The following is a 26761-nucleotide window of genomic DNA, read 5'->3' as shown; positions in this document are numbered from 1 at the left end:
CGGCCTGTCCTGAAGCAGGCCGTCGGCGCGGCTTTCCAGGCTTCCTGGATCCCACGGCGCCAGCCTTACCTCCACAAAAAAGCCTGCAGCGGTGAGCTGGTGCTTGTCGTTCCCTCGGTGGAGCAGAGGGACCAGCAAGTACATGACCTTATGCGCGAGCAGGTGATTTCTTTCCAGCAGTGTACTGCGAAACAGAAGGCGACAGAGGGCACAGGGACTCTCTGAGACGCTGTCTCCCGGGGGGAGAGGGGAGCAGGAGGACATGGTCTCAGGGCTGGGGCCCCGGATGTTTTGGGCCAGCTTCAGGGACACGGGCAGGGAGGGCAGGGCATTCGGGAAACGTGCCCCTCCTTTGATGAGAAGGTTGTGGATTCTTACATGCTGTGACGACCGACAAGGGAAACCAGACCCAAACCAACCCTGACTTAGAGCTGGTGGTTCATGCACGAGCCTTACTTGGCAAGGAGAAACACTCCCTGAAGATGGCAGTCACTTCCACCCAGAAGACTCCATCCCCTGTTCCTTTCAATGGTGTAGAACTCCTGCCAGCACAGCGTTCTGAGGAGAAGCGTCTTTGTGGCCTGCAGGGCGAGGCTAAATCAAAGGAAACCAGAAGGGGTGGATACAGGAGGTGCCTCCAGCCCCCAGCACCCGATGGCCCCGCAATACTCACGGACAGCCGCTTGGCTCTAGCTCTCTCCCTCCAAGATTCCCAAGACTCCTAACACCCTAAGAGCTGCAAAGACCCTTCACTGTACATGTTCTCGGCATAAAGAAATGTAGATTTTGCTTCCCCAGGAATTTGGGAGGAAATCTAAAAAGAAGGATCTGGGGTGCCAACCAGATACCTACTGTTTTTTTTTTTCCTTCAGCTTTATTGAGATAAAATTTACACCCCGTAACACTGATTGCTGGGGCCAGCATTGTGGCGCGACAGGTGAGGCCGCAGCTTGTGATGCCGGCATTCCATTTCAGAGCGCTGGTTCTGAGTCCTGGCTACTCTGCTTCTGATCCCGCTTCCTGCGAATGCAGCTGGGACGGCAGTGGAAAATGGCCCAAGTACCTGGGCCCCTGCCACCCATGTGGGAGACCCAGATGGGAGTTCCTGGCTCCTGGCTTCAGCCTGGTCCAGCCCTACTGTTGCTGCCATTTGGGGAATGAACCAGCAGAAGTTCTCTTTCTTTGTTTCTCCCTCTCCCTGACACTCAGCCTTTAAGTAAATAAATAAATCTTTAAAACAAACACCAGATTCCTCATTGCCCAACACTGTGGACACAGCATCAAAGGATCATGAAGCTGGGCAGGTCCTCGGGGGGCAACCTGCTTGACCTTCTCATTTACAGATAAGGAACAGCTCATCAAGGGGACAAATGTGAACGAGAAGTCAGGCTCCCTCGGTTCCCCGAGTCTCTTGTTCTTGAGAAGCTGCAGTATAGCACTTCCTCTGAGACAACCCAGGCAGCACAGCAACACTGAGAGGGTTCTTCTGAGACCTAATGGGGAGCGAGAAGTCTCCCTGCACACAACGAAGCAGAAATGGAAGCTCTGCTTGCCTCGGCCTCTCCTGGGTCTGCGAGGAGGGGCTGGCGGGCCCTTGCCTGTCACGGTGCAGGGCATCTAGCTCCAGACAGCTAAATCACTGCTTAGGGACAATGGTACCCAGGACCCCCAGGGAGAGCCAGCCAGATCCCCAGGCAACAGCAGGTTCCCCCGCCCCCCCCCCCCCGCGGTGAAATCCCAAAGCCAGTACCACAAAGGGGTGACCTCAGACGACATTTCCCGCCCTGTGTAGAGGCCACTGGGGATGGCGACGTCGGACATGCGGAGGCCAATGCTGTGGTGAACCTGGACAAGCAGGGTCATGAGGAGCTGTGGGAGGAGTCGGAACGTCGCTGCCCGGAGCCTGTTGCCCACGAACACCTCATAGAGGGCGTTTGTCGCCTGTGGAGAAAGGCACAGAGCAGAACTGAGCGCCTGCCAGCCCTCAGCCTCACTTCGGCTCTGCTTCGCCGGAACACGCTTTCTGGTTCTAGGATCCCAGAGCACAACAGCAGGGCCATCAGTCTAGGGACACAAAAGTGAGGGGGGAAGGGAGGAGGAGTGAAGCAGGCACTGAGAGCTGTCAAGTGGGGGCCGGCCCTGCGGCACAGGAGGGTAAGTCACTGTCTGCGATGCTGGCACCCACATGAGCGCTGGTTCAAGTCCCAACTGCTCCACTTCCAATCCAGCTCTCTGCTGATACGCCTGGGAAAGCAGTGGAGGATGGCACAAGGGCTTGCGCCCCTACACCCTCGTGGGAGACCTGGAAGAAGCTCTTGGCTCCTGATTGGCTCAGCTCCGGCCATTGCGACCATTTGAGGAACGAACCAGCTGAAGGAAGACCCCTCTCCCTGTCTCTCCCTCTCTCAGTCTGAAACTATGCCTCTCAAGTAAATAAATAAATCTTTAAAAAGATAATCCAAAGACTATGTGACAGGGACTGCATAGCCTGCAAAGTCTAAAACATTCACCACCAGTCCTTTACAGAATCAGCTTGCCGCCCTGCTCACGGCTGCCTCGGCTTTCTGTTTTGTACGTTCTGCGTGATTTCACACGCGCTTCATGAATGTGTATTATCTGTTACCTGTGATGGCAAGCACGTTTTGAAAGGGCAAGGGGAGGAATGTTCACAACATGTTCAGGCATCCTGCTTCCCTCACCGTCCCCAGCTCGATCCGGGCCGCTCCTCGGTCAACATGATGGCTTCAAGACCAACCACAGAGGCGCACTCGGAGGAACACCACCAGCCGCACTCTCCAGAGGGGGCGTCGGCTGCAGCACCTGGCGCAGGAGCTTGCAGGCTGCAGGGGGCGGGCAGCGCGCCGCGACTTACCGCCACAGCCATGTAGGCCATCTTCTCCTGGGCAGGCAGGTTGTGGTATTTCTGCAGCTTCCTCAGAAGCCGCCACAGAATCCAGGTCGTGCTGGGCAGCTCCACCTCCAGGTTCCTCCACAGCTCGGCCAGGTGCCTAGAGACCCCAACGGGCACGAGAGTGCAGGAGAGTGGCTTAACCCAGGCCTGTCACGCCCCCAACCTCCCCAGAGACTTCCTGCAATCCTCTCTGCTTAGTTCTTCAGGTTACCCGATGACTCACTCTCTGACTTCCTAACAGTCACTCCCAAGGTTTTATTGAATTAAGACACCACTTCAGCACAGCCATCAAGGCCGTGCCTCAGCCACGCAGTCCCGACATTCCCCATCACACGCTCCCTGCCACAGCTACCCCAGACCGCTCACCTTCACCAAACCAAACCAACCACGGGCTCCAGCTCCCTGCTCATGCTCCTGGGAAAGCAGTTACAGATGGCCCAAGTGCTCGGGGCCCTGCACCCACGTGGGAGACCCGGAGGAGGCTCCTGGCTCCGGATTGGCTCAGGTCTGGCTGTTGTGGACATTTGGGAAGTGAGCCAGTGGTTGGAAGACCTCTCTCTCTGTCTCTGTCTCTACCTCTCTCTGTAACTCCTTCAAATAAATAAAATAAATCTTTTTTTTAAAAAAGTCTTCATTCTGGATTTCGTGGGCTGTTCCCTTACGTGGAGGCATCATATTCTGATTAATACCAGGGGTATATCTCTCTTATCTCACGGGATTTTTGAGGGCAACCACATTCCACAAAACTCTGAGCTGAGGGACAGAGCCAGTTGAATGCAGAGGCTACCAGGGCTCTGTTACCTGTCATACGGCACCGGGTGACACAGCAGGTGGCTGAGCACCGTGTCCGTGTACTTGGGCCTGGAGATGAACAGACTCACGGTACGGATGATTTGCTGGCGCACTCTAGGCTGGCTGATGGTGGACAGTCGGGCACAGATAACTCCCATGATTTCCGGCACCTGGGGAGGAAAAAAAACCACCAAGACCTCAGTCCTGTGGGACACTGATGGCTTCTGAGGAAGCTGGGGCCGTTCTCGAAAGGCCATAGGAGTGGCTTTTTTAACAATGTTGTTTTCTTTTTAAAAAAGATTTATTTATTTATTTGAAAGGCAGAGTTACAGAGAGGCAGAGAGGGAGAGAGGGAGAGAGGTCTTCCATCCACTGGTTCACTCCCTAGATGACCGCAATGGCTAGAGCTGAGCTGATCTGAAGCTGAGAGCCAGGAGCTTCTTCCAGGTCTCCCATACTGGTACAGGGGCCCAAGCACTTGGGCCATCTTCTAGTGCTTTCCCAGGCCAAATCAGAGAGCTGGATTGGAAGTGGAGCAGCTGGGACTTGAACCAGCGCCATATGGGATGCTAGCTCTATAGGCAGCAGCTTAAACCACTACGCCAAGGTTCTGGCCCCTAAAAATTTTTTCTTTAAAAACATTTATGATCAAAACTATTTACAGCACATCTGTATGCATATAAAATGATTCAGCAGAATATATATACAAAGATGCTAATAATGTGCTTCTGAGTGATCCTAGATAAATTTTTGCTTCTACATTTTTCTAATTTTAACTCAAAGATTATGTATTGGCTTTTTTTTCAAAGCTGTATTTATTTATTTTTGAAAGGCACAGTGACAGAGAGAGAGAGATCTTTCATCTGCTGGTCACTCCCCCAAAGAACACTCAGCAAATTAGCAGGGAGCTGGGTTGGAAAGGGAGCAGCTGGGACTGGAATCGGCATTCTGAGATGGGATGACGGCATTCCAAGTGGTGGGTACCCCACAGTGCCACATCACCTGCCATCGCAAGGAAGCCTTTCCACCCTGGCCTTCCTCCCACGGATGCTATCAGCTCAGGTGAAGAACACGGGAGCTCTTTGGCTTTCGTCCCTTTCCCGCCCACAGACTCACTCATGGCTTCGAGTCCCTGAAACGTCAGCCTCTCAGACGCAGGCTCTCAGGAACCTTATATACGATGGCTGTCCCCCACACCAGCAGCCAGAAACTGCCTTAAGGATGGGTGCAGGATGCAATTCTGGCCAAGGAAACAAGGGCAAACCTCCTGGGGGTTTCTGGCACAGGTTTTCTTCTTGCTGGAGACAGTCTTACTACTCACCCATCTGCAATGGCTGCAACTTCCTGTGGGCCATGCCGACAGGAGAAGCAGAAAGACGGAAAAGCCCCTGAGTCATTGACGGCACTGCTGAGTCATGAATCAGTCCTGGAAATCCTTCTTAGTGCATAAGGCTAACAATGCTTTAGTGAAGCTCCTAGCAGTTGATGTCTTTTGCCACTGAGGCCACTCAGCTGACACAAGTGTCCATCTCACTACGTGCTCACCGTACTGCTCTTTTTGCATCTTTGCCATTCTAATAGGTGAAAAAATGAGTTCTCATCATTTTTAAGTCAATTATGATTTTTTCTTACCAACATAATTTTGCAAGTCCAGTGGATTTCAAGGCTCTCTTCCATGTTCCTCAGGTCTGCTCCCCAGAGACAATTTCTTTCATCCCTTTTACCTCTTTAAGTATGTCCTTCTACACTCTGGATGATAGATTTTTTATTTCCTCTTTTTCTGGCCGTTCTTCCTCTCTTTTAAAAGTAAATCTTTGAGAGGCAGAGAAACAGAGAAAGAGACAGATCCAGAGCGAGAGTGAGCTTCCATCTGCTGGCTCACTCCAAAAGTGCCTGCAGTGGCTCTCATCTGGGGGGCAGGGACCTAGTAGTAACTCGACCCATCACCACTGCCTACAAGGTCTGCAATGCAGGAAGCTGGTGTCAGGAGTGAGCCAGGCACCAAGGCCAGGCATGCTCCGCCAGGGGATGCAGGCATCTGAGCTGGCGCCTTAACCTCTAGGCCAACAAATGACCTCCAATGTATTTTCTTTATGCATCAGATTCAGATCATTTCTCGTATTTTAAGAGAAGTCTGAGGGGCTGGCATCGGGAGACAGCAGGTTAAATGCTGCTTGTGATTTCCACCATCCCACAGCAGAGTGCTGCCGTGAGTCCTGGCTGCACTGCTTCTGATCCAGGTTCCTGCTCATGTATTTGGGAAAGCAGTGGATGAAGGCCTAAGTACTGGGTCCCCTGTCACTCACATGGAAAACCAGGATGGAGGTCCCAGCTCCTGACTTCAGCCTGGCTCAGGCTCACTACCGTGATCATGGGAAGAGTGAACCAGCGAATGGAAGATTTCTCTCTCTCTCTCTCTCTCTCTCTGTCTCACTCTCTGATGCTCTGTCTTTCAAATAAAGTAAATAAATGAATCCTAAACAAACAAAAAATATAAGGGCCAGTCTTGCGGCATAGGAAGTTAGGCCACTGCCAGTAACACTGGGATCCCATATGAACACTAATTCCAGTCCTGGCTGCTCCACTTCCGATCCAGCTCCCTGCTGAAGTGCCTTGGGAAGCAGCAGAGGATGACTCAAGTGCTCTGGCCCCTTTATCCATCTGGGAGACCTGGAGGAAGCTCCTGGCTCCTGGCTTTGTTCTGCCCCAGTCATTTGGGGAGTGAACCAGTGGATTAAAGATCTCTGTCTCTCCCTCTCCCTCTGTGATTCTGCCTTTCAAATAAATAAATCTTTTTTTTTTTTTTTAAATAAGGTAAGTCTGCTTCTTTCTAGGGTCACATGGGTGGCAGGTGTCCCAGGCAACATCTTAACTGCTGAGCCAAACACCTTTTCTTTTTTTTTTTTTAGATTGATGCCTTCAACCCCTTGGGGTGAGTGTCTAACTTGAAGAAACATTCCCACATGTGTTAATTATATCTCCCCAGGGGCTGCTGCTTATGACACCATATCAGCGTGCAAGTTCAAGCCCAGGCCGTTCTGCTTCCAATCCAGCTTCCTGCTAATGTGATGGGGAAGGTTCAAGTGCCAGGGCCCCTGCCACCCACAGGGAGCTTCCTGGCTTCAGCCTGGCCCAGCCCTGGCTGTTGCAGACATTTGGTGAGTAAACCAGCATTTGGAAGATCTCTCTCTGTCTCTCTCTCTCCTTGTTGCTCTTTCAAATAAATAAATCTTTTTTTTTTAAAGATTTTTATTTATTTATTTGAGAGGTAGAGTTAGAGACAGTGAGAGGGAGAGACAGAGAGAAAGCTCTTTTTTTCCATTGGTTCACTCCCCAAATGGCCGCAACTGCCAGAGCTGCACTGATCCGAAGCCAGGAGCCAGGAGATTCCTCGGGGTCTCCCACACAGGTGCAGGGGCCCAAGGACTTGGGCCATCTTCTACTATTTTCCCAGGCCACAGCAGAGAGCTGGATTGGAAGAGGAGCAGCTGGGACTAGAACCAGCACCCATATGGGCTGCCAGTGCCGCAGGCAGAGGATTAACCTACTGCGCCACAGCACTGGCCCCAAATAAATAAATGTTTTACAAAAATTTTATCTCCCCAGAAAAACCCTACTCTCTGGACCACATCTTAGATCTCTAAAGTCTCCCTTCCCGTTGTGTGCACAGTGTTTGTTCAGCATATGCTTACCGAATGCACGAACGCGTGTGACCAAATGGACTGCAGCTTTGCCCTCATGCCTGAGAGGTTGCTCTCAGCTGAAGAGCAGCAGCAGAGCAGACCCGAGTGACCGCAGGCGCAGGGAGGTCTTGTTAGGGCCCACCACCCCGGAAGTGCCCGCTGGGCTTTTACCTTCTCAAATCGGGACTCCGCACTTTTCACCAAGGTTATTAGCAACTCTCCGGCCGACTGCTGGGTGCAAGGATGCTTCTGGGTGTTCAGGCCATCCAGTGTAGTCATTACAAATTGGCAGAGCTCACTTGCATTGAGAAAAACTTCAAAGACCTGAAAAGGTGCAGGAACATGCACTAAGACACAGGGGTATGACAGAAAGAGCCCTGATCGGGGACTGGATTCGAAGTCAGCAACCAGAGAAGCGTACAAGATGCACAAGGCTGTTTCCGTCAGCGTTATTGACAACAGGGATAAGCTGGGTGCAAACCAAAGGTGCGGGCCTTGCCCGTGCATGGACTCATCTCTGCATGCCTTGTCCGTGCATGGCCTTGTCTGTGCGTGGCCTTGTCCGTGCGTGGCCTTTTACCATGGTGACTTTTAGAAAGGAGCTTGGTTATTTAATCCTCTGCAAGATCACAGTTTACACGAGCAGGACCAAAGCAAGGCCCCATGTTGCACAGCTGACAGGGTCCCTGGTACAGCTACAATGCCTTGTCAGCAGATAGTATGCTTATCGAATGTACCATTCTGATTCTCGTTGAACTTGGCAGTATAGTTCTCTGCTATGATTATAGTAGGCCCAGTGTACTGGGCACTTACTATAGACAAGCATCTACCCAAACATTTTCTAGAGTACGTCTCATTTAACCTTTGTGGTAACTGAGTTATTACAGTTTATGGAGTTACCCATTGTACAGACGGGAAGACTGATGTCAAAAGAGATTAAGTTACCTAACACCACTGATTCTACAGGAGTAAGATCTCTGTAGGTTTCCTTCTCTTTCCTTAACCTTTAACATGCCTGTTCCCCTGGAGATAGAAACATTTATTGGATAAAGAATAACTACAAAAATTAAAAAGCAAATGGTTCATTGGACCAACCACACTCTTTTACAGCTCCCTCCGTGTGTAAAGAGTTTACACGCGGCCGGCGCCACGGCTCACTAGCCTAATCTTCCGCCTAGCGGCACCGGCACACCGGGTTCTAGTCCCGGTCGGGGCGCCGGATTCTGTCCTGGTTGCCCCTCTTCCAGGCCAGCTCTCTGCTGTGGCCCGGGAGTGCAGTGGAGGATGGCCCAAGTGCTTGGGCCCTGCACCCCATGGGAGACCAGGATAAGTACCTGGCTCCTGCCATCGGATCAGCACAGTGCGCCAGCCGCAGCGGCCATTGGAGGGTGAACCAACGGCAAAGGAAGACCTTTCTCTCTGTCTCTCTCTCACTGTCCACTCTGCCTGTCAATAAATAAATAAATAAATAAATAAATAAATAAATGAAAGAGTTTACACGCACAGGAGGCTGGTAGCTGTGGGAGTGGGAGTGGAGCTAGGCCAACGGGAAATCCCGAGGTGCTGGCCTCCCTGAGAGGCTGAGCTAATGCACTAAGCCAAGAGGGCGAGACGCGGAGGAGTCACCGGCACAGTGCCTCGGTTTCCCTTTCTCTGGGCAGTCTTGCCTGGGGAGCTTTGTAAGAGACCACCAGGAAGTCTCTCAAAGTGGATTTTGCCATTTTACATTTGCACGAACGAATCAAGCTGCCCGTCTTCGTGCGCGCAGCTGTTCCAATTACCTGGGCAATTTTGAAGGGACAGTTGTAGAACTGTTTAATACTGTACAGCTCCAGGAGTCCTCGACATTTCTTCAACGCGTTTTTCAAGTCTTGGTGATTTTTCTTGTCATGCGTGATGTCTAAGTAAAAAAGATGACAAAAATTACCTTCTGTTTTTCTAGTTTTGTTGCTGTTGTTTGCTTGTTTCTGGTTTGTTTGTTTGTTTGTTTTTTGTTTGTTTTGTTTTTTTGTTGTTGTTTTTTTTTTTTTTTAGAGAGAGACACACACAAAGAAACCTCCCGTCTGCAATGGCTGGGCCTGGGCCAGGGCTGAAGCTGGGACCTGGGAACCCAATCCAGGTCTCCCACGTGCATGGCAGGAACAACTGCTCACACCATCGTTACTGTCTCCCGGCGTTTGCATCAGCAGGAAGCTGAAGTCAGGAGTCAGAGCTGGGACTCTAAGCCAGGTATTCTGATGTGGGACTCGGGTGTTTAACTACTGGACTTGTACACGCAAACCTGATTTTTTCTTCTTGATTTTACAAGTCCAGCCAATTTCCAGGTTGAAGTGGGTCTCAAGATCTTATTCTCTTGTCTTTTTCACTTGAACAAAAATGTTGGTTGCAGCTAGTGTGAGTTCATCTGAAGGCGGATTTGCTTCCCCTTGCTTGCAGGGCAATGTAAAGAATGAACCAAAAGAAAGACTGTTTTGTGAGAGCAGAGCTTTTGGGCAATCTGTGAGTAGGGACAGGGTACACTTCCTCATTTCCCCACTGATAAGTTTGAGCGTCTCTCTGTGAAACTCAGCACCCACCAAAAATTGCCCTATTCTATACTGTCTGGTAATTCCCAAATAAGAACGCTTTGCCTTGTTAATTCCCATGTTTTATTGCTGGAAATTGATCTATGGGAAGTCTTTGAGCCCTGGGATGAGGATCTGTCTCTCCAACTAGAAAATAAGTTCCCAGGGACCAGGGACCTTGTCCGTCTTGTTTACAGATGCAACCCTAGAAGAGTAAGTGCTTCATAAATATTTGCTGAATCAGCATCAGTTGTATTTCCTCGACTGTGGATCTGGGTGGACACTGTTCATACTCACAGGTGGCCAAAGGTGGGACGGTTGCTTTGGGAAGGGCAGAGTTTCTCTAACAGTGGGATGAACGAGCCAGGGCAGGGCAGCTTCAGGTGGGGATGGAGGAGACTGAGATGAGAACACGGCCAGGAGCTGAGCGGGCAGCCTTCCCTGCCTTCCTCCTTCCAGCGGGGAGGCCAGGGACTCACTCTTTGACTTTGGGGGGGGGGCTTCGTGCTCCTCTCTCTGCCTGATGTTTCTCTTCAGAGCCACCTTTCCCGAACCCCATCACTAGATGTGGTTTTCATTCACGGTCCCTGTAATTCCCTTGGTAACGGCTATCTTAGCTGGGAACAACCATTGTTTGTTGAGTCTTTGTCTGACCCTCCCTCCTTCCACCACCTGTCTTTAAGACTGGGACTGGGACCACTTGTGTTCCAGGCATTGCTGAGTAAAGAGTAATTAAACACTGATGGGATAGATAAGTGAATGAGGCCCAGGTGATGGCAAGAAGCTCTCCCACTCGCAACTAAGCTCAAATCTCCCACCTGCTCCCAGGCCGCTTGTTTGGCCTGCCATGGCCCTGCAGGCAGCTGATGAGTCACAGCTCTAACGACTCAGCCCGAGCCGCCACATTTCTGCCTTTGGAACATGCACCTGTCTGCTGCTGGATTACCAGGAAATCTTTCCAGAGCACGGGGGTGAGGGCGCAAGAGGACCGAGGCGGGCCGGCGCAGCCTTCCGTGGGGTCTTACACTTCAGCCTCAGGGTGACGTGCAGCAGGTGGTGCGTGCCCTCGGCCGCCTCCTCGGCCACCTCCTTCAGCGGGTCCCCACACAGCAGAGCCATCATGGCCACGAGGTGGCCAAGTCTCTGGAACTGCAGCGGAAGCTGATTTAGAAGGAAAAAAAAATACCCTCAAGATACAGATTCATTTAGTGCCTTCAAGTGGACTTATTGAGACGTCATTTCTATCCCCAGTAAGAGAAGTGCAAGGTCCCATTAAGCCCTTGGATCTCTGAAGGACGAATTTTTTTTTAATTTAAAATTTTTTAAAAGATGTATTTTATTTATTTGAAAGACAGAGTCACAGAGAGAGGTAGAGTCAGAGAGAGAGGTCTTCCATCCGATGGTTCACTCCCCAGATGGCCGCAATGGCCAGAACTGCACTGATCCGAAGCCAGGAACCAGGAGCCAGGAGCCCGGAGCTTCCTCTGGGTCTCCCACGTGGGTGCAGGGGCCCCAAGACTTGGGCCATCTTCTGCTTTCCCAGGCCACAGCAGAGAGCTGGATCAGAAGTGGAGCAGCCAGGACTCGAACTGGTGCCCATATGGGATGCCGGCGCTGCAGGCTGGGGCTTTAACCTGCTGTGCCATAGCGCTGGCCTCAGGACGAATATTTCTATAAAAAGTAGTTACTTACTTATTTGATTTGAAAGAGATACGGAGGTGGGGGGAGAGAGAGAGAGAGAGAGAGAGAGAGAGAAGGCAGAGAGAGTGAGTGAGTTTCTATCCTCTAGTTCATGTTGCAAATGCCTACAACAGCTGGGGCTGGGGCAGGCCAAAGCTGGGAGCCTGGGGGCCGGCACTGTTGTTGGGGGAACAAGACAAGTTTGAGGCTCTGTGTGTGCAAGTGGCCCACAGACCCGTAAGGAAGTGAAGAGGGCACCGAACACAGTGAACTCTGTCCTAGTCCCGCACAACGCTGCGTTGGCTGTGTGAGAAGCGCACAGCATCCTCCTCTCTCGGTGTTGTGGATCATGTCTCCGTGTTTCCTCTCCCACAACCTAGAGTTCTTACTGACCTATGTTGCAGTTTTGTGGAAGACAAAGCCTCCCTGTGAAAGCTTGAAAAGGAAAGCGTTTGGCTGGTCTCCAGCGCCACCCTGTGCCTCCCATCACTCCTCTACCCTCTCTGAGACGCGCCAGGGCGCTGCCTGAGAGAGGCAGTGGCACACCGTGGTGCAGTGGTTCAGCCACTGCGTGTGATGCCAGCATCCCATACTAGAGTGCTGCTTCCAGTCCCTGCTACTCTGCTTCCGATCCAGCCCCCTGCCCGAAAAGGCAGTGGAAGGTGCCTTAAGTGCCCTCTCTTTGTCACTCTGCCTCTCAAATAAATAAAATGAATTAAAAAACAAAAGCTGGGATCCTAGCATTCAATCTGGGTCTCCCATGCGGACGGTGGGAACTCAGCTGCCTGAACCTTCACCTCCTGCCTCCCGGGGTCTGCATCAGCAGGAAGCTGGAATCTGGGAGGAAGCTGGGACTCGGAGACGGGGTGCAGCCATCCCCAGCTCACCCTGGCCAGGAAAGGTAAACACTGGACCCGTGTAGCTACACTGCATGCAGCAGATGGCACTCCATGGAGCAAATCCCAACCCAAGTAAACAATCTGAAAAATGAAAAAGCTTTGTGCCTAAAGATGTTCATGCTAGCACTGTTTGGAAAGACCACATCTGGGAAATGATCACTTAGTACTAGCAAAGTAGATTATGGTACAGCCTCTTTGTGGCTATAACCATCAGAAATCAAGTATCTGAAAGATTTATTATTTATTTATTTATTTACTTATTTTTGACAGGCAGAGTTAGACAGAGGGAAAGGTCTTCCTTCCGTTGGTTCACCCCCCAAAATGGCTGCCACGGCTGGCGCGCTGCGCCAATCCGAGTCCAGGAGCCAGGTGCTTCCTCCTGGTCTCCCAAATGGGTGCAGAGCCCAAGCACCTGGGCCATCCTCCGCTGCCTTCCTGGGCCACAGCAGAGAGATGGACTAGAAGAGTAACCGGGACAGAACCAGCGCCCCAACCAGGACTAGAACCAGGGTGCTGGCGCCGCAGGCGGAGGATTAGCCAAATGGGCTGCGGCGCTGGCCATGAAAGATTTATAATACTAGCAAATGTGTTATTATGCTAAGTGAAAAAGTTGGATGTAAAATTAAGATATAGCATTTAGGAGCCAGCATTGTGGCTCAGTGGGTAAAGCCACTGCCTGAGACGCCAGCATCCCATGGGGTGCTGGTTCAAGTCCCGCTGCTCCATTTCTGATCCAGCTTGCTACTAATGTGCCTGGTAAATCAGTGGAAGATGGCCCAAGTGCTTGGGCCCCTGCACCCACATGGGAGACACTGACAAAGCTCCTGGCTCCTGGCTTTGGAACGGTCCAGCTTCAGCTGTCATGGCCATTTGGGGAGTGAACCAGTGGATTGGAAGACCTTTCTCTAACTCTCTCCGTAACTCTTTGAAGTAAATAAAAATAAATCTTTAAAAAATATATATATATATGGTATCAAATAGGGGAACACGTTGTGATGAAGAAAAATGCAGTGGAAATGGATAGGAATTCTTGTTCTAAAGGTCAAGAAAGGGACCAGTGCTGTGGCATAGTGGGTAAAGCCACCACCTGCAGATCCAGCATCCCATATGAGTGCTGGTTTGAGTCTTGACTGCTCCACTTCTGATCCAGCTCTCTGCTAAAGGCCTGGGAAAGCAGCAGAAGATGGTCCAAGTCCTTGAGCCCCTGCACCTATGTGGGCAATCTGGATAAAGCTCCTGGCTCCTGGCTTTGGTCTGGCCCAGCCCTGGCTATTGTGGCCATTTGAGGAGTGAACCAGCAGATGTAAGATCTCTCTCTCTCTCCCCTTTTCTTTGCCTCTCCCTCTCTATCTCTGCCTTTCAAATAAATAAATAATTTTTTTTTTTTTAAAAAAATGGTCAAGGAAGACCTCACTAACACTGGAAGGAGGGACTTAGCCATGTAGCCACCTGGGAGAAGGGTATTTCAGGAGAGAGCAGCAGGTGCAAAGGACCCTGAGACGGCAGTGTGTGGGGTTACTGAGGAGCAGTAAGTAGGCCAGGCTGGCTGAAACACAGTCAATGAGAGAAAAGGAAAGAGGAGGAGAGGAAGGGTTGAGATGGGGCAGCCACTCACAGGCTACTATTGTAAGGATCTTGCATTGATCCTGAGTGAGACAGGAAGCTGTGGGGAGCAGGGAGCAGAGAAGGGATACGGGCTGACTCCCATTCATTCAACAGGTACCTGACGGAGCATCAGCCAGGTGGCAGAGTCTGTGCCAGGCACGGGGGCAAACGCAGTCCTGGTGGAATTTACATTTATTCTACTGGAGGGAAATAGATAATCAATCAATAATGGAATAATCAAATCAGATCACCCTGATCCTAAGAGTCCTTAAGGGCCGGCGCCATGACTCAATAGGCTAATCCTCTGCCTTGTGGCGCCGGCACACCAGGTTCTAGTCCCGGTCGGGGCGCCGGATTCTGTCCCGGTTGCCCCTCTTCCAGGCCAGCTCTCTGCTGTGGCCAGGGAGTGCAGTGGAGGATGGCCCAGGTGCTTGGGCCCTGCACCCCATGGGAGACCAGGAAAAGCACCTGGCTCCTGGCTCCTGCCATCGGATCAGTGCGATGCACCAGCTGCAGCGCGCCGGCCGCGGTGGCCATTGGAGTGTGAACCAACGGCAAAAAGGAAGACCTTTCTCTCTGTCTCTCTCTCTCACTGTCCACTCTGCCTGTCCAAAAAAAAAAAAAAAAAAAAAGAGTCCTTAGTCCTTAAGAAGGAAAAAGAGTGAGGAAACAGTGAGTACAGACCTGTTTGTGGTTAGCAAAGGCCTTTTCAAGGTGCAGACAGTTGAACTGAGCACTAACGCATGCAGAGGGGCTGCTGTGTGAAGAGGTGGGGAGGGTGGGCAGGGTCATTCCAAGCAGAGGAAGCAGCAAGTGCAAAGGCTGGGAGGCGAGAAGAGCTCTCTGTGGTCAGGAGCCTCACGTGCACAAAACCACTGAGACAGAACAAATGAGAATGTTAAGGGGGCATATACCTGAAAGACAACAAGAAGCTAGTAATTTCTCTTCCTTTTCTTTTCCTTTTTTTTCTAAAATATTTATTTACTTATTTGAAAGTCAGAGTTAGAGAGAGAAAGGGAAAGATAGGGACAGAAAGAGATCTTACAATTGCTGGTTCATTCCCTAGATGGCTGCAATGGTCAGGGCTGGGATAGGCCAAAGCTAAGAGCCAGAAACCAGGAGTTTCTTCAGGGTCTCCCACATGTGTGCAGGAGCACTCGGGTCGTCCTCCACTGCTTTTCCCAGGCCATTTGCAGGGAGCTGAAATGGAAGTGGAATAGCTGGGACACAAACTGGCGGCCACACTCGATGCCAGCGCTGCACACAGCGGCTTTACCTGCTGCTCTTTCTTTTTGCTTCCTAAAAATATCTTTACAATTGCTGATAATAAGCATATCTGTTTTCATAATATTTGTTTATTTGAAAGGCAAAATGACATAGAGAGAGGGAGAGTCAGAGGGAAACACAGATCTTCCATCTGCTGGTCACTCCCCAAATGGCCACAACAGCTGGGGCAGGGGCAGGCCAGAGCCAGGAGCCAGGAGCTCCATCAAGGTCTCTCACGTGGGTGCAGGCACTCGTGCTTCCTTCCCAGGGGCATCAGCAGGGAGCTGGATCACAAGTGGGGCAGCTGGAACTTGAACAGATGCTCTGACATGGGATGCCAGCATTGCAGGCAGCGCCTTGGCCTGAGGCACCACAACTCTGGCCAGCGTAATATTTTTTCAGACAAAAAGGCCACTGCAGAACTGTGCTCCCATTCTTATCACTAAGTGCTTCTTTAACATTCTCTTTTTTCTTCCTTAGGTTCCTATGAGAATATGAAAAAATTCAGGGACCTAGAGAATACACACTTGTCCAACTCACTGAACTGTACACTTAAATGGGGTGGATTTAATTGTTCATACCTATACCTCTATAGAGTTGACTTACAAAATGCTAATGGACCTTCCTCAGGAAAATCCGAAGGCTGCACTGTAGAAAGTTCTTCACATGACGGATGCTCACCAGATGCCAAGGGCATTCCAGCTAAGCACCCCAACATTAGCACCTCTCCCTGGGAAGGGCAAGGCTAGGGAAGAGCTCCGGCAGCGGGGTGGGGGGGGAGTGTGTACACAGGAGGACCTCACTGAGCGCTTTGTTAGAGGCTGAGGCACGCAGAGAGCGGAACCGCGCCTTGCTGTTCTCAGAACAGGGGAGTCAGAGAGCCTCCATTCACTGCACAGAACGCAGCAGCACAGCGCGAGGGCAGCAGGGAGCTCTCGCGCATTTTCAGTGTGAGAAGTGAGAGAGGTGGTGGGGCGTAACCTCTGAAACACAGCTTCCAGTGCCTCTGCACCAAAACCAATTCTCTCAGGAGGGTTCTGACTTAAGGACCTGGCTGTGCTACCCGACGCACTTCTCTCCCCAAGCCCCAGGCCCCACTGGGCATGCAGACTGCAAACAGGATGGCCGGCCAGAGAGCAGAGGGCCAGGCGCCAGCAGAAGGAGGGGCTTGCGTGGGAGAAAGGGGACGGGTCCGGGAAGGAGGGTCTTAGTTTCAGGGAATTCTTTTCAGAAGTTTTGGGAGGAGATTCGGGACGGCTGAGCAGTGGGAGAGTGACAGAGAGAAGGGCCGGGATTTGCAAAGGCGTCCCCGCACCACTCTCCCAGGGAAGCCGCGGATAGCTGAGCTGATTCACTCAAGTTGCTTTTCCAGGCCCTCCAGTGTGCTCCGAATTGATCCCTCTACTCACTCATCGGGAAACATTTACTGTTATGCAGTCCCAGCTCCCGTACTGAGGAAAGGGGATGCCGAGGTTAATAAACAGTGGCTGGGCGCCAGCTGCTCCCACTTTAGGAGAGGCGCAGATATGCAATTAGCCCTCATTAAGGAGCATGGGGGGACACCTAACCCGGTCTGGGGAGTCATGACTAAGAGGGGCAGCAGGCAGGGCAGGGGCCTTGGGGCGGTCTTCCTTGGCTGCTCACCTTGAGGCTGAGGTGTCTGGACAAGCACTTGAGCACTTGAGCCATGCTGGCCGTGGCCCGTTCCCGTTCGTGGTCTACGACCGACTGTAGCCAGGGGTCCATGTGCTACAGAAAAAGCAGGCCAAATGGTTTACCAGGAGGATTTGGGCTAACACCTGTCCCTGCCTGCAGGAAAACGTGGGGAGACAGGGTAAACATGACTCCTGCATCCGGAAGTGCTGTCCTCGATGATAAAGCAGTTTGGGTTAGAAACGGAAGTGGTGGGACAAGCGGGGCAGCAAGGCCTCGCTTCTACAGGAGCTCCTTCTCTACGCTTACTTTCCCTTCCTCCCAATCTCTTCAATTAATTATTCTACTTTGTATTGTACTCAGGCCCTTTCCAATCTGCTTTGGGACGGAAGAAAACTCCCAAGGCACCACTCAAGAACTCTGTGGGTGCAGAATTGCATCCACCTGAACATCTGGGGCAGCTTCACGGAGCAGGCAGCACCTGTGCGTTGCTGCGCGGATGGCAGGCGGCGTTTCAGGTAGAAGGTGTGGCTTGAGCCGAGCTGCAGGGGTGGGAAAGTGAGTACACCCAGATAAAGCAGCGAAATCGAATCTGGCCAGGACACAAAGGAGAGCTGGGAGAGAACAATAAGGCCAGGGCAACAAGGATAACTGCATCTGTACTTGGGTGCAAATGACTCGTGGTAGTTTAGAGGGTCATCCCTTACTGGATTCTCTGTGTATCTTAAAGAAAAGGGCAGGCCAGCAGGAAGTCTGCACTGCGGTCACACTGCAGTGAATCAATCCCTAGCGAGAGAAAGGCACTGGCAGAGCTGCAGGTGGGGAGGTGGGGACAGGTGGCTGTGTGCGCTCTGAGTCCCACCTGATAGGAGGCTGCCTGTTTGCTAGTTCATCAAGCTGACTGCTCTTGGTTCAATGCCGAACCCTTCTATGCCAGCAGGGAATTGTAATTTAAGGACTAAAGATAGCAACCGTTTAGTGAAGGCCACTGACTTGACACTTAAAGGAATTATTATCTTCACGTACAAGTGAGGACATCAGACTCGGAGAGAACAAGCTCCTTGCGGAAGGACTCACACCTGACTAAGGGCAGAGTTTGAATGTGAACTCAAGTCCGACGTAAAGCCGACCGCTGATACTCCTAACTATTACACTGCTGCCTGAGACAGAATCCTTCTGCGTTTTCTCCCCCACCTTTCACCAGCTGATAGGAGGAATGGTTCCCCCTTCTCCCCTGGTATCTTGTTTACCTTAAAAATGGCATCGAGATTTTCCAAATGTGGGTCTTTCACCACCAGACTCTGGAGCATCTCCGAGAAGGCCTGGAAGGTCTGCCTGTAGAGAGACTGAGCCGGGACAGAGTCGGCGGGGCTTCCGCACAGCCGGGCTCCCAGGCCCCGCTTTCAAGGCTCCTCTCTTCATCCTGAGACCCTACTCAAAGGGCCAGGTCCAGGGGAAAAGCAGCCCAGTTGTGGCAGGAGGTGGAACAGAATAAACCTTCATCTCACACGGATGCCTCGGCACAGCTGGGACCACAGGTAACTGACTATCAAGATATTTTAAAGTCGACTTCTGACTCTTTCTGAGATCTTGAAACAGGGGGGAATAAAGTCCTCTTTGGTAACTGCTTCACCACAAATTTACAAGCCGAGGGAGACAATCGGCGTCTTGGCACCTGCTCTTCTCTCTGGCTGAGAGCTGCTCCTCCACACAGCCCCGTGTCTCGTCTCTTCACCCGAGCAGGTGGCTCCCCAGTCGCCCCACGTAAAACGCCCCTGCACCTGCCAACCACAATACCCCTTATCCTCCTCTGTCTCTGCTTTATTTTTTTTTTCATTAAAGCAGACACTTATCAGCCAACATATTATCAATGCTTTGCCTCTGTGCTAGAATGTGAGTGCCACGTGTGAGAACGTGTACTGCTGTATTCACACCGCCTATGGCAGTGCTTAGCACACAATGACCCTGCAACAAATATGTGTTAAACACAAGAAGGATGGAAAGAAGACAAATGAAGGGGTGTGTGTGTGCACGCTATTATCTAATTTAATCACCTACTTTACTCACTGGACTTAGCTTAAATTGTTTCTAGTTTCAAAATATCAAATGCACCTTCAAGCCCATGTATTTAGCCTAGTGCTTAAAATTACGGTTAAGGTGCCTAGGTCCCACATCAGAGTGCCAGAGTTTGAGGCCCAATGTGGGCTCCAGACTCCAGCATCCTGAGAATGCAGATACAGGGAGGCAGCAGATGGTGGCTCGAGTCTTTGGGTCCCTGCCACCCATATGGGAGACCCAAGTTAAATTCCCAGCTCCTGGCTTTAGCCTTGCCCCACAGAAATTGTGGGCATTTAGGGAATATCCCAATGGGTGGGAACCCTCTGTCTCCAAATCTATTAATTGAGCAGTTTTACAAAGACATCTTCAAAAGGCCAAGATCAGCTGGCCCTGTGGCTGGGCAGTTACTCAAGCAGAGCGTGAGTTACCTCTAAGCTGTAGGGCCTACTTGGCATGACTTCCTTCAGCTGGAGAAGAGTCCTCGTGGAGGGCAGAGTGATGAGACTTCTGGTGATCAGACTGAACAAGTCAGCTCGGTCTTCAGACCCACACAGCAGATGGACATCTTGGTAGCTAAGACAGTTCAGGAATGGCAGGTTTGATTTGACATGGACAAGCAGGGACCAAAGGACTTGAAAAGGGAAGGGTGGACTGGACTGGGAGGGAGGAGATAAGGCACAGCTTGTCAGTCTGCCCAGATTGATCTTTCTCTCACAGCAAGCTCAGAGGCCACCTCCTGCAGCTCAGCCTCCTGCAGCTGAATTCAGGAGGGAAGAGGACGGAGCCGAGTCAGACACTTTTTAACCACAGGCCTCCTCAGCCGAGTCACTGAGGAACAAATCTCCCGAGAGAGGCAAACAGCAGGGAGCCCTTGCAAACTCCTGAGACCTTGGAACTCTCCTCCCACGCAGCATACATGGGAGTAACTCTGCACTGTACACTATACCTGGGACAAAAGTGAACTCCAAAAAGGTGCTGCTAAGGTTTTTCAGATACGGATGGTAGCATACTGAAATCAAATCCTTATACAAAAACAATGGATTTGGCTTCCCCTTCCCTACCTAAATCATTTTCAAAAGTTAAAAATATGGTATACGGGACTGGCATGGCACAGCGGGTTAAGCTACTGCCTACGATGCCAGAATCCCATGTGAGTGCTGGTTCAAATCCTGGCTGCTCCACTCCTAACCTAGCTCTCTGCTAAAGTGTCTGGGAAGGCAGCTGATGATGGCCCAAAAGCTTGGGTGCCTGCTGCTCACATGGGAGACTTGGTTGAAGCTCCTGGTTCCTGACTTTGGCCTGGCCCAAGCCACAGCCGTTGTAGCCATCTGGGGAGTGAATCAGCAGATGGAAGACCTCTCTCTTTCTCCCTCTCTGTCTCTAACTTTCAAATCAATCAATCAATCTTTAAACAATATATGGAATGCTATCAGTCAGCTTTGGCACTGGCTTGGAATGAGGAAGCGGGATGGGTGTGTGTACGTGTGTCACCTGAGGCCAGCAATGAGGACAAAGATCTCCTGGCGCACGGGGCTGAACAGAGAGTGCAGGGACTCCTCTTGCACCAGTACCTGCAGAGAGGGAAAGAGCTTGAGAGAGGGGAGACCCACCCAGCTTCCTGGGCCAGAAGCACTTAGAGACGAGGGTCGCCTGCTGGCAGCTGGTTTCACCTCTGCCTCTCACTGTTGGAGCTGACGCAGTCACCTACCCTGCCTGTGCCTGAGCTTCCTCCTCTGGGAAAATGGTAATGGTACGACTTACCTTCGTGGGGAGACTGTGAGTACTCACGGAGCTGCTTCATAAAACCTAGGATCCCTCAACAGTCACAAGTGTCTGTCACTCATTCTTTTGACTCTTAGAGATTACCTCTAGTTGCGGCATTTTAACTCCTCTTTATACTAAACCAGTCACCTCTGCTGGCATGCCCAACATGACTCTGAGTGCCTTGTCTTGGGAAAGGGGTAAGTTTCCGGTTTACAAGTTGGCAGAGGGCAGGCTGCCTTGCTGTGCAGGAGGATTGGCAGCAACAGGGAGAAACGGGGACGTGGGAGCAAGGCAGCGCCTCAGCCTGGGCGCTGGCGCCACCATGCACTGTGTGGCCCCGAGTGCTATTCAGCCTCCCTGTGCCCAAGTTTCCTTATCTGGAGAGGAAATGAGAATATCTAGGGGAGCTGATGTGAGAAGCAAGGGTAAACTCCTGTAGGAGACCCTCACTGTCTGCCCAGGCTCTCTGGGAACTGCCCTCAGCCGGTAGGAATGAGCGTCTCAGCCACATTTCTGCTAAGTCAGTCATCCTGTCTCACTGGCTCCAGTTCATCTGTCCAAGAATAGACCAACATCATTTAGATCCGTTCTCTCTCTGGAATCAGGAGTTGGGACAAAGAGCTCTGTATTCATCAGCTTTCCATCACTGTAACAAATGCCTGAAAGAAGCTACTTAAGGAAGAAGGAGCTCATCTCGGCCGACGGTTCTGGAGGTCCGGCAGCCCCACTGGTCTAATGAGGTGGTGGGTGGTGGAACGGACGCAGCGAGAGAACGGCTGGGCTGGGCCCAGCCTGCACTGATGCAAGCAGCCTTCTCGGGAGAACTGCCTCCCAAGGGCATGCCTCCAGTGTCCTCTGGGTCTCCCACCAGGCCCACCTCCTGAACACCAGACTTGGATGACGCCTCTGCTCTGCTGGCGCCACTCACTGTGACTTTGGGGACTAAACACCTGCACGAGCCGGGGAGCCGGCTCCTGGTCAAACCACAGCAGGCTTCCAGCTCAGTGTGGCCAGTCGCCTTTCTTTTAGGATAACGTGGAATCACAGACAGACAGAGGCAGAGAGAGAGAGAGGTCTTCCATCCACTGATTCACTCCCCAAATGACCACAAAGGCCAGAGCTGGGCCAATCCGAAGCCAGGGGCCAGATGCTTCCGCCAGATCTCCCATGTGGGTGCAGGGCCCCAAGAATTTGGCCATCTTCTTCTGCTCTCCCAGGCCATAGCAGAGAGCTAGACTGGAAGTGGAGCAGCTGGGACTCGAACAGGCCACCCATATGGGATGCCGGCACTGCAGGTGGGGGTTTCACTCACTATGCCATAGCACCAGCCCCATGGCTAGTCTTCTAAGAGGAGAAAGCAGAAGAATGGGGAGCTCAGGTCCCTTTGGACAGGGTAACAGAGAGAGCTACTTAAGGGGGGTGATGGAAGCACATATAAAGGAACAGACTGTGGACAGAGAGAACCTTCTCTCCAGTACGTGGAAGATTTGATTTTCAAGATTCATTTCCTTCCTGGCCCAGGCTTCTCCCCTGACACCAAAAAAGACCTCACTAGGAACTTAGCACAGGGCCTAGGAGGCAGGAAGTTCTCAATAAAATATTCCTGGGAACCCTCTCGTGCTCTTTCTGAGTTCTTCTCTCCTCATTCTCCAACTCTGGTCTGACTCAGGCCTTGCTGGTGACCTGCTGCTCTTCTTCCTTTGCTTATTTCCTCAAAGAGCTCATTAATTGTTACGGTTTTACAATCTGGGAGGGACAAAGCATGAGACTCTGTCTTCAGTCTTAACAGACATCCCTGAACTCTATCCACCCATATCAAGTTATGGCAAGGACCTCGCCACCTAAGTCACAGCCACTCCTAGCATTCTAGTGTTTAAAATTAAGTTCAGGGGCCGGCACTGTGGCGTAGCAGGTAAAGCTGCTGCCTGCAGTGCCGGCATCCCATATGGGTGCTGGTTCGCATTCTGGCTGCTCCACTTCCCATCCAGCTCTCTGCTATGGCCTGGGAAAGCAGTGGAAGATGGCCTGTGGGGAGCAACTCGGACTAGACTGTTACTGGAATTAAGACTTATTCTATGCATCTGCTCTCCCACAATAAGGCGCTGAGAAGGGAGTAACAGCTTCTACACAGCTGCCTCCAGTTCAACCAATAAACTGTAGGACCTGCTCCTGATTGGAGAAGAGCAGCGTACTCGGCGTGTGGGCAGCAGAGTTGGGATTGGTGGAAGAGGACTATAAAGGAGGAGAGAGACACCATGCACCGGGAACACTTGAGGAACATCTGAGCAGCCCCCGAGAGAGCCGGCCGGCGGTGTGCCGCTCCCCCGCGGAAGTGGGGAAAGTGGCAGGGGGAACCGCCCTTCCACGGAGGTGGAAGGGACGGTAGCCAACTCGGGAAGAACCAGCAGCAAACCCGGGGAGGGCCGAGCAGACGAAAGAACAGCGCAGGGTCCTGTGTCGTTCCTCCACGAAGACGGGGAGTGACAATGGCCCAAGTCCTCGGGCCCCTGCACCCACGTGGGAGACCTGGGAGAAGCTCCTGGCTTATTATTTGCTTACAGTTATGCTAGCCGCTGCAAGAACTGAGAAGCGAGGACTGATTTCCTGTCTGTAGAATATACATGTCGTAGGAACGTCTTGGGGTGGCTGCCGACATCACAGCAGTCACCATTTCTCTCTGGGAAAACACATAGGAAGGGAGGTCCAGAGTGGGATCATTACTACACGCCTCTGCCTCTAGACATATCCAACTGCTGCAGGGCTGGCGAGCAGACCTGGGCTGGGCCAGCCACATTCCAGACTGACAGACATGGACTGGGAGCCACTGCAGGCTCTGGTCGCGGTGATGGCAGGTCAGCCACCCTGGAGCTGTCCTGGAACTTGCACAGCTGGAGGCGTGATTGTCAAAGCTCCTTCTCAGACTCGGAGATATTCCAGCATCTTCTAATCTTTCTTTTGTACTTGAGTGAGTCAGAGTCGATCTTTGCTGCTTGCCCCAAGAAAAATTTCAACCAATCCTTTAAAAATTTTTTCTTGGGATGCCAATCCTATGAACCAATCTTCAAAAATGAGACTGTTTGTCTCAAAGTTCTTGAAAAAACCCAGACAGATAATGCTGGTTCCCTATTCCAGGTGGGACTACTGAAGTTCAGAGAAGCCAAGTGACCTAAGGGAGGAAGGGTCCTATGGGGGACACCAGACGCAAAATGAGAATGGAGCCCCAAACTGCGGAGCAGCAGCAAGGAGCCACTACGGACAATTCTGGTTGTGTTAACGTGCTGTTACAGCCACAATATCCACTCTGTGCTGTGATATCCACATTTTAATTCCTCCCTCCTGTTCCTCCCCACTCCACGCTTACCTCCAGGCAACAAATGGTCACTATAACTAGCTTGAATCTTCTCGTATTCAGTTTGAATTTTCTAGAATTTTCTATAAAGAGGATCATGTAATATAAACTTTTCTGGCTCTGGCTTCTTTCACTAGGTATAAGTATTTTTAAGTGCACCTAAGCTGTAGTGTATATTCCTTCCTTTTAATTCCTATGCAATATTCCATTTTTTGGATATATAACACAAATTGCTTATCCACTCATCTGCTGATGGACATTTGGGTCGCTTCCAGCAAGTGGCTCTTACATACAGAGCTGCTGGGAACATCTGTGTCTACATCTTTGGGTGGAAATGTGCTTTGTTTTAGCTAGGAATGGAATATGGTTACATGTACATTTAACTTTTTAAGAAACTGCCAAACTGTTTTCCAAAGCAGTTGTGCCATTCCAGCACATTCCCATCAGCTGCCAGGCAGGAGAGTTCTGGCTGTTCCGCACCCTCACCGTCTGGCACTGCCATGCTTTTTTATTTTGTCTGCTCTAGCAGGTGTGCAGTTGAGTCTTCTTGGGTTTTCATTTGCTTTTCCCTATCACAGTGACGGAGCATCTCTCCACACGTGTAATTATAAGTCCTCTTTGGTGAGGCTACACAACAGGTTTTTTCCCCTTTCTTTTTCATGTTCCGTTCTTGGCATCTTTGGCTTTTTTTAATTTGGATACTGAAGATCCACACACTGGTGTGGGTCACAAGAAGACTGAGAAGTGCTTTCAAGTTCTCTCTCTGTGACGCCGCTGACTCTGTCATCTTTTTGAGTTCTTCTGCAGTACTGTGTCTCCGCTAGGCCACTGGGAGCTGCGCCGTTTTAGGTCCTGCACGTGGGCCTCCAGGGATTCTGTGGACTTGTACAATGATGCAATGACACCTAATTTTCTCATGGACATTGGTTACCCTCAAGTCTTCTAGGCCGAACTCTTCATCAGCCCATTACTTTGGTTGAAACCTGTTGCGGGCATTTTACTCCTGGCTGGACAGATCTAAACACAGCGTGGGGCTGCTTGCTGTGCTTCTACTGTTTAAGATTTGCATTTGTGGATTTTCTGAGCAGGCTGGTTGAACCATGTGGAAACCCACAGCTGCCAATTCTAGGAGATGTGAAACTTGGGCAACATGCTATCTTGGCTAGGTCCTGTGGCTGCCTTCAGCCCTTTCCCCAAAGCTGACAGCCAAGTAGAAAACTGAGTTAATTCCTAAGTCTACAGTATATAATTCTATTCTTTTTAAGATTTATTTATGTATTCATTTGAAAGGCAGAGTGACAGAGAGAAAGAAGGAGAGAGAGAGAGAGATCTTCCATTTGCTGCTTCACTCCCCTAATGGCTGCACTGTGCCAGAGCCAGGAGCCAGGCACTTCATCCAGGTCTCCCACATGGGTGCAGGGGCCCAAGGACTTGGGCTGTGCTTCCCAGGCACATTAATAGGGTGCTGGATAGGAAGCAGAGCAGCCAGAACTCAAACCAGCACTCCAATACAGGGTCTGCATCACAGCAGTGGCTTAACCCACTGTGCCATGATTCTGGCTCTGTTTTGCTCTTTTTGATATACTGTTTGAAATGGTTCTCACCATATTTACTATTTGAAATAGTCACTTCCAGATGGACTGTAGATTCTTAGAGGACAAGGATTTAAGTTTCCAAGGAAATTTGTAAACTTTATCAAAGTACCATAGGGTACAAAGTATGGAAGACTCTTGATATCTTTTCATTATTTAATGTAACTAATCGGCTGGTTAGCCTTCAGTTTTAAAAACTAGGGCTGGTGTTGTGGTGTGTGGGAAAAGCCACTGCCTGCAACACCAACATCCTATATGGGTGCCAGTTGGAGACCTGGGTGTACCCCAGTCCAGCTCCCTGCTGATGTGCCTGGGAAAGCAGCATTAGATAGTCCAAGTGCTTAGGCCACTGCACTCACATGGGAAACCAGAGGAAGCACGTGACTCCTGGCTTCAGCCTGGCCCAGGCCTGGCCATTGTGGCCATTTGGGGAGTGAACCAGCAGATGGGAGATTCTCTCTCTCTCTCTCTCTCTCTCTTTCTCTCTCTTTTCCCCAACTCTGCCTTTCTAGTAATAATAATAATAATAAAATAAAAAAATTAATCATCAATCTAATCAGTTTACAGATCTGTGGAATGGAAAGAACTTAGAATTCTAGAATATATATGCAATCTCAGAATCAGAACTTGAGTGCTTTAGAGAAACTGAAGTACCCCCATTTTAGAGAAACCTTTGTTGCCCCAATTCCAATGCCTGGAATGATAGGGACTTAATAAGGGAATGAATGGGGGAGCTGATGGTAGAGTGTGGCTGGAGTATATACAAATAGGACAAATCCAATCATAACAATAACACAAGCATGCAAGCATGCTTCTCAAATGTATGATATATGTTAGGGATCAGGCTAATGGCTTATATTTATTTATTAATAGATAAACACAATAGCATGGAGAAATAGATACAGCTGTTCTTCTGCAGATGATGAAATTGAGTCATTGAGAAGC

General features: G+C 50.8%; 1 protein-coding gene across 5 annotated transcripts in view; it reads right to left on the bottom strand.

The window, feature by feature from the left end:
- The window catches only part of MROH8 (maestro heat like repeat family member 8), a 56675-nt gene that overhangs the window by 14165 nt on the left and 15749 nt on the right, over window positions 1–26761 (bottom strand). For all 5 annotated transcript variants that reach the window (XR_016216586.1, XR_011379920.2, XM_089307998.1 and 2 more), the window contains 12 exons: window positions 20603–20682; window positions 19540–19684; window positions 18304–18399; window positions 17045–17149; window positions 10976–11111; window positions 9168–9286; window positions 7558–7710; window positions 3713–3873; window positions 2873–3008; window positions 1751–1941; window positions 457–594; window positions 70–184 (listed from right to left, as the gene is read on the bottom strand). Coding sequence is in view for 3 of the 5 variants with exons in the window: in XM_089307998.1 (XP_089164124.1) it covers window positions 70–184; window positions 457–594; window positions 1751–1941; window positions 2873–3008; window positions 3713–3873; window positions 7558–7710; window positions 9168–9286; window positions 10976–11111; window positions 17045–17149; window positions 18304–18399; window positions 19540–19684; window positions 20603–20682 (1575 nt within the window). In the remaining 2 variants the exon portion in view is untranslated. The remainder of the gene's footprint in view (window positions 1–69; window positions 185–456; window positions 595–1750; window positions 1942–2872; window positions 3009–3712; window positions 3874–7557; window positions 7711–9167; window positions 9287–10975; window positions 11112–17044; window positions 17150–18303; window positions 18400–19539; window positions 19685–20602; window positions 20683–26761) is intronic.

The sequence above is a fragment of the Oryctolagus cuniculus genome, chromosome 11 (assembly GCF_051225735.1).
Source record: "Oryctolagus cuniculus isolate XC-2025 breed Fujian yellow rabbit chromosome 11, ASM5122573v1, whole genome shotgun sequence".
NCBI lineage: Eukaryota > Metazoa > Chordata > Mammalia > Lagomorpha > Leporidae > Oryctolagus > Oryctolagus cuniculus.
This window is presented reverse-complemented; position numbering and strand designations above follow the sequence as displayed.